The 12,252-nt window shown below is 54.6% G+C and overlaps 1 protein-coding gene across 4 annotated transcripts in view; it reads right to left on the minus strand.

The window, feature by feature from the left end:
• Nucleotides 1–11,718, minus strand: part of TMEM44 (transmembrane protein 44) — a 49,787-nt gene extending 38,069 nt beyond the window's left edge. Inside the window, exons 1-5 of one of the 4 annotated variants that reach the window (XM_023214770.3) lie at nucleotides 11,244–11,718; nucleotides 8,343–8,469; nucleotides 5,775–5,868; nucleotides 3,248–3,414; nucleotides 2,944–3,030 (exon numbers count right to left, since the gene is read on the minus strand). In XM_023214770.3, coding sequence (XP_023070538.1) covers nucleotides 2,944–3,030; nucleotides 3,248–3,414; nucleotides 5,775–5,868; nucleotides 8,343–8,469; nucleotides 11,244–11,380 — 612 coding nt within the window. In that variant the 5' untranslated portion in view covers nucleotides 11,381–11,718. The remainder of the gene's footprint in view (nucleotides 1–2,943; nucleotides 3,031–3,247; nucleotides 3,415–5,774; nucleotides 5,869–8,342; nucleotides 8,470–11,243) is intronic. The other 3 variants (XM_023214771.1, XM_023214768.3, XM_023214769.3) reach the window with 3 other exon arrangements.
• Nucleotides 11,719–12,252: the final 534 nt, after the last annotated feature.

The following is a 12,252-nucleotide window of genomic DNA, read 5'->3' on the forward strand; positions in this document are numbered from 1 at the left end:
TTTACCTGCAGTGCCAGACATACAGTAGGTGCTTAACCACTGCTTGAAGGACGGAACTAGATTGTAACTAGACGAGACGTGACAGTCCCTCTCCAGCCTAGGCAGGCCTCGTCTACAGATAGGACAGAGGCTGGCGGCACGCCCCAGCCTGGGCTGCCTGGCACATCCATGTAAGGGCTGGAGGCAGGACAGGCCTCAGATGGTCTCTGCAGCTGCCAGGACTCCTGGTGTCAGCACAACGCTTCACTCATCAGTGGGTATTTCATACCCCTTGGCCCACTCAAGGACTCACTCCTGGAGCAATGGGAACGTTGCCACCAAAGCGACCCAGCCATTTTCTCCTCGGCAACCTCACCATGGCCAAATTAGGAGCAGCTTCTGGGAGAGCCAGGGTCTGAAGCCATGCTGGCCTGGCTTCCCAGAACACCCCAAACCCTGCTGGGTTTCTCCCTACGAAGGGTACCCTAGCTCTGGGCTCTTCTTCCCGGAACCAGAGTCACTGAGAGGCAGCAGCAGCTCCTTACCTAGAAATACAGCATATTTCCTTTCCAGAGTCCCTGGTGCAATTTCACTCTATTGTCCTGCCCGGGGCCCTCAGGCTTCAATACCTTGGAGTGATGGGGAGCTGACACCTCCTAAGGCAGGGGTAATGCTGGCGGCTCTCCAGATGCCAGGCACTGTGCAGTGTCTTACCCTGAAGTTCTTCCTTTTACTCAACAGGAAGGGGCCGGGAGTGGTGGCTCCTACCTGTAATCCCAGCACTTGGGAGGCCGAGGCAGGTGGACCACCTGAGGTCGGGAGTTTGAGACCAGCCTGGCCAACATGGAGAAACCCAGCCTGGCCAACATGGAGAATCTCTACTAAAAATACAAAAATTAGCTGGGCGTGGTGGTGCACGCCTGTAGTCCCAGCTACGCGGGAGGCTGAGGCAGAAGAATCACTTGAACCCAAGGAACTACCCAAACCTGGGAGAGGATTGAGGCCTGGGACAGATCCTTCCCTAGTGCCTGCAGAAGGAGCATGGCCCTGCCGGCACCTTGATCTCAGACTTCCGACCTCTGGCACTGAGACAGTAAATTTCTGTTTTTGAAAGTTAGTGGCACTTTGTTATGACAGCCCTAAGGAGCTACTACCAGCGGTCAGGGCACAGTGCCAGCTTCTTCAAAGGCCTTCATGCAACCTGGTCTCTCAGCTCTGACACCGCCCTGGAGAGCCACCCCGGTGGGCTGCTGAGCTGAGCCCAGTGCTCGCCACTCTCCCCTCCATTAATCTAAAGACAGGACACCCGCTGATGAGGCCCAGGCCCCGCGAGGCTTCTGGCAGTCACAGCACAGAACGCAGCTTCACTGACTTCACCAACCACCACGAACTACCCTCCAGCGCTGAATGCTGTATCCCTGGAGCTGCTATTCAACCAAGACACTCTTGGGCAAGTAATTTTTTTTTTTTTTGAGATGGAGTATTGCTCAGTCACCTAGGCTAGAGTGCAATGGCGCGATCTTGGCTCACTGCAACCTCTACCTCCTGGGTTCAAGTGATTCTCCCTGCCTCAGCCTCCAGAGTAGCTGGGATTACACGCACCCGCCACCACGCCTGGCTAATTTTTGTACTTTTAATAGAGACGGGGTTTCACCATGCTGGTCAGGCTGGTCTTGAATTCCTGACCTCAGGTGATCCACCCGCCTCGGCCTCTCAAAGTGCTGCGATTACAGGCATGAGCCACCGCACCCAGCCAATTCTTTTTAGACTAAATGGGCCTATGACATGTCATGGTGCTGGGTTTACCCACTGTTCCATCAGTGAGACAGGAACAGCTGTCTCAGAGTCATCTGCAGAGAAAACTTGGCAGAGCAGCCGTCACACGTCCACAGTGTCTCGCTGTTTCTCAGGCGCTTTCACGCTTGGGGGCTTTTCCTGTGTGCTCTCCTCTGCCGATGGCCTTTCCCTAGCCTGTGTCCTCAAATTCGCGTTCCCTCCTGAGGCAACACGACGTCTCCCCCCACCCCACAGTCTGGCAGTGTAAACAGTTTTCGCCCTTGCTCATTTGAAGAACGTAGGAGCCTTCTCTCTCTCTCTGACACCCCAAACATTTGTTTCTATCTTTCTCGAAGCGTTAGGAGATGCTGCTTCACGTTCCTGTGTCTTCCATGAGACTGTGAGCTCCCGGAGGGCAAGCGCTCGCCCCTGCGCACACCTTATCCCCCACAGGACTGGCTGACACAGGGCCTCCCTCAATGTGGATGCCTGGAGAATGCCTGCCAATAAGACACTCTTTTTTTTTGAGATGGAGTTTTGCTCTTGTTGCCCAAGCTAGAGTGCAATGGCACGATCTCGGCTCACTGCAACCTCTACCTCCTGGGTTCAAGTGATTCTCCTGCCTCAGCCTCCAGAGTAGCTGGGATTACAAGCACGCACCACCATGCCTGGCTAATTTTTGTATTTTAGTAGAGACAGGGTTTCGCCGTGTTGGTCAGGCTGGTCTCAGCCTCCTGACCTCAAGTGATCCGCCCGCCTCGGCCTCCCAAAGTGCTGGAATTACAGGCGTGAGCCACTGCGTCCGGCCTAAGACACTCTTGATCTACACAGAACCTCATACCTGACTGCCTGGAGTCTCTCCAATCTCATTCTCTCATGGGTTTAGCCAGCCTCGGGGGCTTTTTCCTCACAGCCTAGCTTTCCATTTGCTACAGGAAATGGGAAAGAACACAAGGGCTTTCCCCGAGAGGCTCCCGCCGTCCTCAGGACGCCCTGGGTTGACTGCCCCCTCTCCACACACATCCCCTCCTTGCTGCCACACACACCAACGCTCTTCAGAAAAAGCTGAGTCCACGTGCACGCACACACGGTGACACCACACTCCTGTCCCATGACCCTCTCAGGACGCTCCCAGGTGCCCTGAGACCTGCCACGTGACCCACAGTCCCAGCCGCACCCCAGCCTCACAATTCTGGAGAGAGGGGGGATCCGAGACACCCAGGAGCCAAAGGCGGCCACGCTACCCAGCAGGTAGCCGAGGATCTCAGTGTTTTCCTGCAAGAACAGGTGATCCACCATTAGCACTCTGCAGAGACTGGCCACGTGCCCCAAGAAACAGACAAAGCTCAGGATTCCTTTTCTGCTTTCAGAGGCTTCTTCCAACAAAGGAAGGCTTAACCCCACTCCCCCAGCCCCCGCCTCATCCCCCCCCCCCAGGCATTTGGCAGGACATGCAGTACCCCGAGTCCTCCCCAGGGTGGCCCAGCCTCACCTGCATCAGGCTCGCCAGCAGCCTCCGCTGTGGCCCCTGGATGGTGGCTGAAGCCTTTGGGACAGCAACCCAGAGAGCCCAGCATGGGCCCAGGCTCAGCGGCAGGGCCAGGGCAAACACACTGGCCCTGAGCTGCCGCCTCCTCTTCCTCTCTCGGGCTTCCCAATCTGCAATAGACACCAAAATCCCCCAGGGCTCCTGGAACCTGGACCTTGTCAGATAGTTGCATGGGAAGAACTGGTGTCAGCTCCCCACAAGATGCCAAAACGAGTTCCCAAGGTATTCTGCAGGCCAGCTCCTCCCCACCCTTCAGGGCCCTGTAGTTGTGCCACCTCTTCAAGGAGCCCTTCCTCTCCACCACCGATTGATTGCACACCCCGCCCCCATAACATGCTGTTCTGCTTCCTTAGGCAGAGATGACATTATCTTCTCTCATATGCGTCTGCATGTAGACAGCAGCGCCTCTTCTGGACTACAGCTCCTAAGGATAAGGCACCATCCCCTGGTGGTTTCTCCAGTCTCCACAGATCAGAACTGGTACAAGCGTGGTAAAAGCATCGACCAGTGAATCAGTGACGGCACCAGCGGGAACTGTGCGCAGGGCAAACAGCAATGAGCAGTGTCTTTGTCCTTGAAATATAAGACAGGCACTCCTCTGAGCAATTCTGTTTATTTTTGCTTTTAGAGATGAGGTCTTTGCCCAGGCTGGACTTGAACTCCTGGGCTCAAGCAACCTCCCACGTTGGCCTCACGAGTGGCTGGGATTCCAGGTGGAAGCCACTGCCCAGCTCTCTCCTGAGAAACTCTAAAAAGAGCGTTTCTCTTCTGGGGAGCACTGAGCCGCTGAGGGCGTGCTACACTACACACTGACGCAGCCCCCTTGGATTTACTGATTTATTTTTGAGACAGGGTCTCGCTCTGTCACCCAGGCTGGAGTGCAGTGGTGCAATCACCGCACACTGCAGCCTCCACTTCCTGGACTCAAGTGATCCTCCCACCTCAGCTTCCCAAGGAGCTGGGACCACGGGCTATGTACCATCACGCCCAGCTGCTTTTTAAAATGTTTGTAGAGATAGCATCTTGCTATGTCGCCCAGGCTGGCCTCAAACTTTTGGCCTCAAGCAATCTTCCCAACTCAGCCTCCCAAAGTGCTGGGATTACAGGTGTGAGCCACGGCACCATGTGGTTCATCCCCTCTTTTTTTTTTTTTGAGACGGAGTTTTGCTCTTGTCGCCCACGTTGGAGTGCAGTGGTGCAGTCTGCAACCTCCAGTTCCCGGGTTTACACGATTCTCCTGCCTCAGCCTCCCAAGTAGCTGGGATCACAGGTGCATGCCACCATGTCCAGCTAATTTTTGTATTTTTTTTAGTAGGGACAGGGTTTCACCATGTTGACCAGGCTGGTCTTGAACTCCTGACCTCAAAATGATCTGCCTGTCTTGGCTTCCCAAAGCACTGGGATTACAGGGGTGAGCCACCACACCTGGTCCCTCATCCCCTTTTTGAACAAGGGCCCAAGCACACGGCTGACCCTTCTCAAGAAGCCCCAGCTGCAGATACCTGGGGCCACTCACCCTGGCCCAGCCATTTCCAACCCCTGCCGTGCCTGTGGTGGCCCGTGCCCATTCCTGCGACCCACTTCCAGTAGCTGTGAAGCTTCGCCTGACCACCCCACACCTGCACGCTAAGCTATCACTATTCATGCCCAAGCCCCGCTCCATGCCTCCTCCTTGCCTTTGCCCCTGCTGCTATGTGCCTGGAGTGCCCTGCCTGTGACCCAGCTCTAGTGCCCCGTGCTTCCTTGACACTGGCAGCCGTTCCCTCCCTCTGGCTGCCCACAGTGTGCACATACCCCCAAGCTGGCAGCCCTAACGCAGGGCGACAAGAGCAAAACTCCATCTCAAAAAAAAAAAAAGAGGGGATGAACCACGTGGTGCGGTGGCTCATGCCTGTAACCCCAGCACTTTGGGAGGCTGAGTTGGGAAGATTGTTTGAGGCCAAAAGTTTGAGGCCAGCCTGGGCGACATAGCAAGATCCTATCTCTACAAACATTTTAAAAAGTAGCTGGCAGCCTAAAAGAGGACCCTCTCCTTCTTTTTTTTGCGGGGGGGTGTTATTTTTGCTTTTCTTTTGAGACGGAGTCTCGCTCTGTCACATCGGCTGGAGTGCAGTGGTGTGATCTCGGCTCACTGCAACCTCTGCCTCCCGGGTTCAAGCGATTCTCCTGCCTCAGGTTCCCGAGTAGCTGGGACTACAGGCACCTGCCATCACACCTGGCTAATTTTTCTATTTTTAGTAGAGACAGGGGTTTCACCATGTTGGCCAGGATGGTCTCGATCTCCTGACCTCGTGATCTGCTGGCCTCAGCCTCCCACAGTGCTGGGATTACAGGCGTGAGCCACCACATCTGGCCCTTCTCCTTTGTTTGTGCCTGGCTGGGACCCACTCAGGGAGTGACAGGGTAGGCATTCGGCATGCTGATGCATGAATGGGTGAATAAAGACAGGAAAAGACAGCCACACACTCACCTGAATTAGACTTGAATTTGGATCCACAGACTGGGAAGAGAATGAACATAAAGTTCACTAAGTCAACAGCTGCTAGGTAGGCACCAGTGAAAACCTGGGAGCAAACGGGAACAGAGTCTTGGCATTCAAGCATCTTTTCTCAGCCCCTACAGCGCCTGTCATCCGGGACCCTGTATCACATGGGTTACACTGATGCGGTGCCTCCATGTGTATTCCTCCAGGGACACCTCCCGCCAACTCCGGAAAAGTCCATGATCATCTCCACCTGGCTGATGAGGAGATGAGGTGTTTATATGACTGAACCCAAGGTAGGCAGATGCCCACCAGCAGGGTTGGGATAAGAGCCCAGCCCCCCAGCTCTATTCCACACACGTCCCACTGCATGAGGCAGTCTCTGCTGTGTACCTTTGGCCCACTGAGCTTCTCTGGCCCTCAGTTTCCTCATCTGCAAAACAAGCGCACTAACAGTGCCTCCGTCAAAGACTGTCAGGAGGGTTACTTGAGACAGTACATGGGCCGTGTTTAGACCAGTGTCTGGGAAAGCAAATGACTTCTAAAGGCGCCAGCTACTCTGACAGTAGAGTCGGCGGTGAAGAACCTGCATTGTGGAGTTTGAGTCTCGGAATCTTGGCACTGCTACTTACTAGATGGGTGACCCTTAACCTCTCTATGCTTCAGTCTCCACGTCTGTAGAACAGAAATAATGAGGACATTCACGTCATAGGATGCTGGTATTCCAGGAGTCAATACCAAAAGGTCTGTACTGCCAAGTATGTAGTTAAGTTTTTAATGAATATTATTATTGGACTTGAGCTGGGACTTATCATATCCTTTTTTTTTTTTTCTGAGATGAAGTCTTGCTGTTGTCCAGGCTGGAGTGCAGTGGCATGATCTCGGCTTACTGCAACCTCTGCCTCCCGGGTTCAAACGATTCTCCTGCCTCAGCCTACTGAGTAGATGGGATTACAGGGGTGCGCCACCATGCCCAGCTAGGTTTCTCCATGTTGGTCAGGCTGGTCTCCTGACCTCAGGCAATCTGCCCGCCTCACCTTCCCAAAGCGCTGGGATTGCAGGGGTGAGCCACTGCGCCCAGCTGGCCCTATTGTATTCTATTAGCTAATGAGAATGGGCATCCAAAATGAAAGGTGATTTGCTTTTGAGACAACACTGCTCGAAGCAGGGTCTAGAATGCTCCAAATCTGTGCTCTGCCCACTGAGCTGCCTTCCTTCATTTCTACCTGGATGGGCATAAGGCCAAGACCAATCCCATGAAGTGCCTCCACAGGGGGGCACAACAGGTTTTCTGGGGGAAATGTGTTTTGGGATAGGAGCCTTCCACAGGCTTGTTTGAGGGCCTGGGCTTTTAGGAAACTTGAAACTACTTCTCACTTGCCCCAAAGCCTACACCACTACCTGGGAAAGGACTCAGCCACCCCTACATGAGCTGGGGCTGGGTTAAAGCTGTAAATTACTATTTATTGAGCACCTACTAGGTGCCAGGTGCTGTTTTAAGTGATGGGGATACAGCAGTGAACAAATCCTCGCCCTTGTAGAGCTGACATTCTAATGGGAGTTCACATACAAGAAGTAATAAACAGGTCAGGCGTGGTGGCTCAGGCTTGTAATCCTAGCACGTTGGGAGTCCAAGGCAGGCAGATTCTCCTGAGCCCAGGAGTTCGAGACCAACCTGGGCAACATGGTGAAACCCCGTCTCTATTAAAAATACAAAAAATTAGCCGGTGTGGTGGCGGGCGCCTGTAATTCCAGTTACTTGGAAGGCTGGGGCAGGAGAATTGCTTGAACCCAGGAGATGGAGGCTGCAGTGAGCCAAGACCACACCATTGCATTCCAGCCTGGGTGACAGAGCAAGACTCTGTCTCAAAAAAAAAAAAAAGGAATACACACAGGTAAAGTATATGGTGTATTAGGGATTAAGCTATAGAAAAAAAACAGATTAGAATAAGGGAATCCAGAACACTGGTGAAAGAGGTGGGTCACCATTCTAAGCAGGGGAGGTCTTATTGAGAAGGTGACCTTTTGTTTGCTTGTTTGTTTTTCAAGACAGAGTCTCGCTCTGTTGCCCAGGCCGTAGTGCAGTGGGTGATCTCGGCTCACTGCAACCTCTGCCTCCCGGGTTCAAGTGATTCTCCCTGCCTCAGCCTCCCAAGTAGCTGGGATTGCAGGCGTGCACCACATCTGGCTAATTTTTGTATTTTTAGTAGAGATAGGGTTTCACCATGTTGGCCAGGCTGGTCTCCAACTCCGGACCTCAAGTGATTCGCCCACCTCAGTCTCCCAAAGTGCTGGGATTACAGTGTGAGCCACCGCGCCCGGCTATGAGAAGTGACTTTCGAGCAAAGACTTGAAGGACTAAGCAGGGAACCAAGTGGATATCACAACAAGAGCCTCTGAGGGGGGCAGAAAGAACAGCAAGGCACAGGTTCTGAGGTGACACTGTGCTATGCATGTTGAAGCAACAAGGCAGAAGCCACCACGCTGCAGCAGAGAGAAAGGCCAGGCCTCTCTTAGTGCTGGCCCAAGCCACTGTCAGCTGTCGGCCCCACATACCTGGATTGTGAGCTGTCTGGTGAGAACAGCCCCGACGGTGTCACACAGACTGGTCAGGAGGCAGCACGCAGCACACAGCGCCGACTGGTCCTGTCTGGATTTCTTTGCGCATCTCAGATAGAGAAGCCTGGGGTGACAGGGGTGTGGACAGAACACAGGAACCGTGAGTTTGGACCCACACTCGTGCATCTGAAAAGAGAACTGTGACCCTGCACCCTCAGGGGGTGCTTTCTCCCTGGGGTAGTTAGGAGGTGTTTTTGAACCCAGTTAACAGATGGGAAACAATCAGAAGACTCCAGAACTGCCTGTCCAGACACCCATGGCAGGAGCTAGACCTCATGAGATGTGAAGACACTGCCTCTTTGAATGAAAAGGAATTACTTTCCAACTCCAAATCAGGACGGTGCCATTTGATGACCCCCCCCACTTAGCCCTGAAAAAGTAGCCATCATGTTTTATTTTTTGAAAAGGAAACAGGAGGGTTATAAAAGTAACTCAGGCTGGGTACGGCGGCTCACACCTGCACTCTGGGAGGCCGAGGCGGGAGGATCATCTGAGGTCAGGAGTTCTAGACCAGCCTGGCCAACATGGTGAAACCCTGTCTCTACTAAAAATACAAAAATTAGCCAGATGTGATGGTGAGAGCCTATAATCCCAGCTACTCGGGAGGCTGAGGCAGGAGAATTGCTTGAACCCAGAAGGTGGAGGTTGTAGTGAGCCGAGATCGTGCCATTGTACTCCAGCCTGGGCGACAAAGCGAGACTCCGTCTCAAAAAAAAAAAAAAAGTAACCCAACCACTGCAGACAACTGCAGAGCAGAGTTAATTGCCTAATTAAAAAGACAACTTGTTTCTCTGAAATAAATTAAAGTGAAATTCTTCTAAACCATCTGTGCAGTGGGGCAGGCTGGCTTCTGCTGGCCTGTGTCCATGTTCTTTATACAGAGAGTCCTTTTGGCACTTTGGGCTGTCCCTCCCTCAGCGCCCCCACTGTCGCTTCTCCCCTTACAGCCCCTCCCCAGTCCAAATCCACAAAGAAGATGCACGGAAGGGCAGGAAGGAGCTGGCCGTTTCTATCAGCGTCACTGGTAGGGCCTCTGAAACATGTTGTCGTACATGCCTCCTTGCTACATTTCGCTGGAGACACTGAGGCAGGGCGGCAGCTCCGGCTTCACCGCCATTCACCGGAGGATGGTACTCGTTCCACATCCTTAGAACTATCTGGCGGATACTGAGTGCCTGTCCTTGGGAATGGTGGATGAGGACAGAAGCCTGCTTTCTAAACATTTCCTGACCTGCTGGCCCAAGCCCGAAGCTCACAGTGGCAACACCAACTTTAATCTGGGCCCTGGGCTCCTAAAACCAATTCATGACCAAGGAGTGAAGATTCTTAAGTTGGAGACTCCCAGAGGCGGACCCAAATTAGAAATAATTTATATCAACCCTCCCATTTGAGAGGACAAAACTGAGGTGTCTGGTGAGAAGGTGAGTTAATGGTGGTTTTCTGGCTTCACATGCAGGGCCTTTGCTCCGCACCCTGTTCTCAGCCACTTCCCCGGCTCTTGGGGCTAGGGTTCCAGCTGACCTTAACCCAGCCCACACACCACTCCGAACACACATTCTCCAAAGAGAAAGGGGAGCGGGGAGATTCAGGGATGGCAAGGCCCTGAAAACAAATGGGTATGTTCAGATCCCAGGCAGGGTGAGAAGCAGAGGCTCGCTCTTAACCCCCGCAAGGTTGGCAAAGTGCCTGACAGTGCTGGTCTAAGGACGGCTGTGAGGAACAAATGGATAATGCGTGTCCGGTGCCTTGTTAGTTTCCAGCCTCTGATCTGGCCAGTTTAATCTCTTTTACCAGCCTGCCCCTTTCCAGTGGGATCTGGGGTTTTGGTTCTTTCTTTTCGCTCAGACAAGTTATTTAACCTCTCAGAACCTCAGGGTTCCCTACTGAAAGTGGGGGTAACAGTACCTACCTCCTGGTGCTGATATTCTGAGGCGGGCATTGAAAGAGTTAATGAATGCACCACTGGACCCATAGTCAATGTTCTAGGCGTCTTTGTATTTGTATTCTAGTCACTGGGTAGTGGGCTGCAGAGTCTCTGCAATACGACCAAATGCCTTACGAGAATATCCACTGAGCGCCTACGGGGAGACAGTTCTAACCTCTCCCAGGGGTGCTGGTCCTTTCTCCTCTGCTAGGGAATGCTTGGGCAGCACCATCCTGGGCACTGCTAGTGGATTTCCATGCCTAGGACAGAGCGGCTGAGGACCTGGATATTCACTCTTAGAACTTAGGCTACCTTGGGCATCTGGACAAACCAGTCCAGGTGCTGGACAGACCAGGGCAAAGACAAGCCAGCTGGATCATCATCACGCCCGTTCCCGCCTAAGAGGACTTTGGGCAAACTGAGGCCAGAAACATAAAGGGACTTTCCAAGGTCCCTTAAGAGTTGGTGGCCTAGCTGGAGCAATACAAATGATGTTTAATGAGCATTTACTAAGTGCTTTAACGGTACTGATTCATTGAATCCTCCCATCATCCTATGAGGTATTATCACCAGTCATAGGAGGCCCAGAGAGGTTCTGGAGCTTGCCCAGGTCACACCGCGAGTCAATGGGGAAGGGCTGACAATAGCACTCATGCTCGCGGTGTCCTCGGGGCCCCATCCGCTGCACTACCCAGCCTCCTCCCTTTGGCTTTCAGCCCAGCTTCCCTGTGCGTGGGCTCTGGAAAGAAGGATCCCACTTCAGTCTACACGGCAATGTTCCATTGGATCCTATTACTCAGCCATCTCCTTCATCCCTCTTTCCGGCCCCCCCCCACCAGGTTTCCGAGAGGGAGTAGCAGGGGCGTGGCGCCCGTTTCCCCTCCCGACAGCCCCCCGACCCCCGGCCCCATTACAGCACGTGGGCAGCGATCCAGCAGGAGGAGGCGCAGATCCACAGGCCGAAGGAGATGCAGACGCGGTGGCGGGCGAAGCAGCGGTCCAGGTAGTCCCAGTCCCAGAGCGCGGGCGCGGGGCTGGGCGCCTCCCCCATGGCGCGGCTGGGCGCTCTCCGCGGGGCTGGTGACTGGGCGCAGCCTCCCTCGCCGCGGGCAGCCCCGAGCGCCGCCTTCTCTGGGTTCCGTTCCGCCGCGGCGGCTCCGGCCAAGCGCACCGACCGCGGGCAGAGAAAGGCGCGCTCCCGGGCGCGGGCGGCGGCGGCGGCGAAGGCGCCGGAGAAAAGTTTCCGGGACCGCGCGCTCCCCGCCCCCTGCGCTATTGTCGGGGGTCGGCGGGGCGGAGGCCGCCCCCCAGCGGCGGGAGCCGGGAGCTGCCCGGGCACAAAGACTGCGGCCCCCGCCCCGGGCCCGCGGCGGCGCCCGCTCCCCGCCGACCTCTTCGCGGTCACCCACCTCCAACATCCTGGCCGGAGCGGGGCGGGCGGCTGGGCTCGGGGAGGGCCGAGTCTCTGCCGGTCGCTGTAAGGCACGGCGTCCCTTCCTGCATATTCCGCACATTTCCTGAGCCATCAGCAATTAGGTGCGCTGCTGAAGCCCATGGGTGCTGGGATCCCAAGGTGAAGGGGGCCTGGTCCTGATCCCGGACAGGGCGCAGGAAAAAGGGGAGGCGGGGTGCAAGTCCAGGAAGGAGGAAACAAACGTGCCGGAGAACAAATACCCCCACATCTGCGTCTCACTCTCCTTTCTGAAGCTGTCAGTACCACCCTCCGCCCCCAGGCAGTCGCCCAAGCCCGGCTTCTGGATGTCATCCTAACCCACAGCCCTGGCAGCCAAGGAGCTTCTTATCGCTGGAACCGGCCGCCTCCTGTCCAGCCACACGCCTCACAGTTCAAGCACACAGGGCTGTTTTTCTTGAGAGCAAACTATCATTGTAATTTTTAAATCTCCTTATTGATCTTAGTAACTT

This window comes from Piliocolobus tephrosceles, chromosome 2, assembly GCF_002776525.5.
Source record: "Piliocolobus tephrosceles isolate RC106 chromosome 2, ASM277652v3, whole genome shotgun sequence".
Lineage (NCBI taxonomy): Eukaryota > Metazoa > Chordata > Mammalia > Primates > Cercopithecidae > Piliocolobus > Piliocolobus tephrosceles.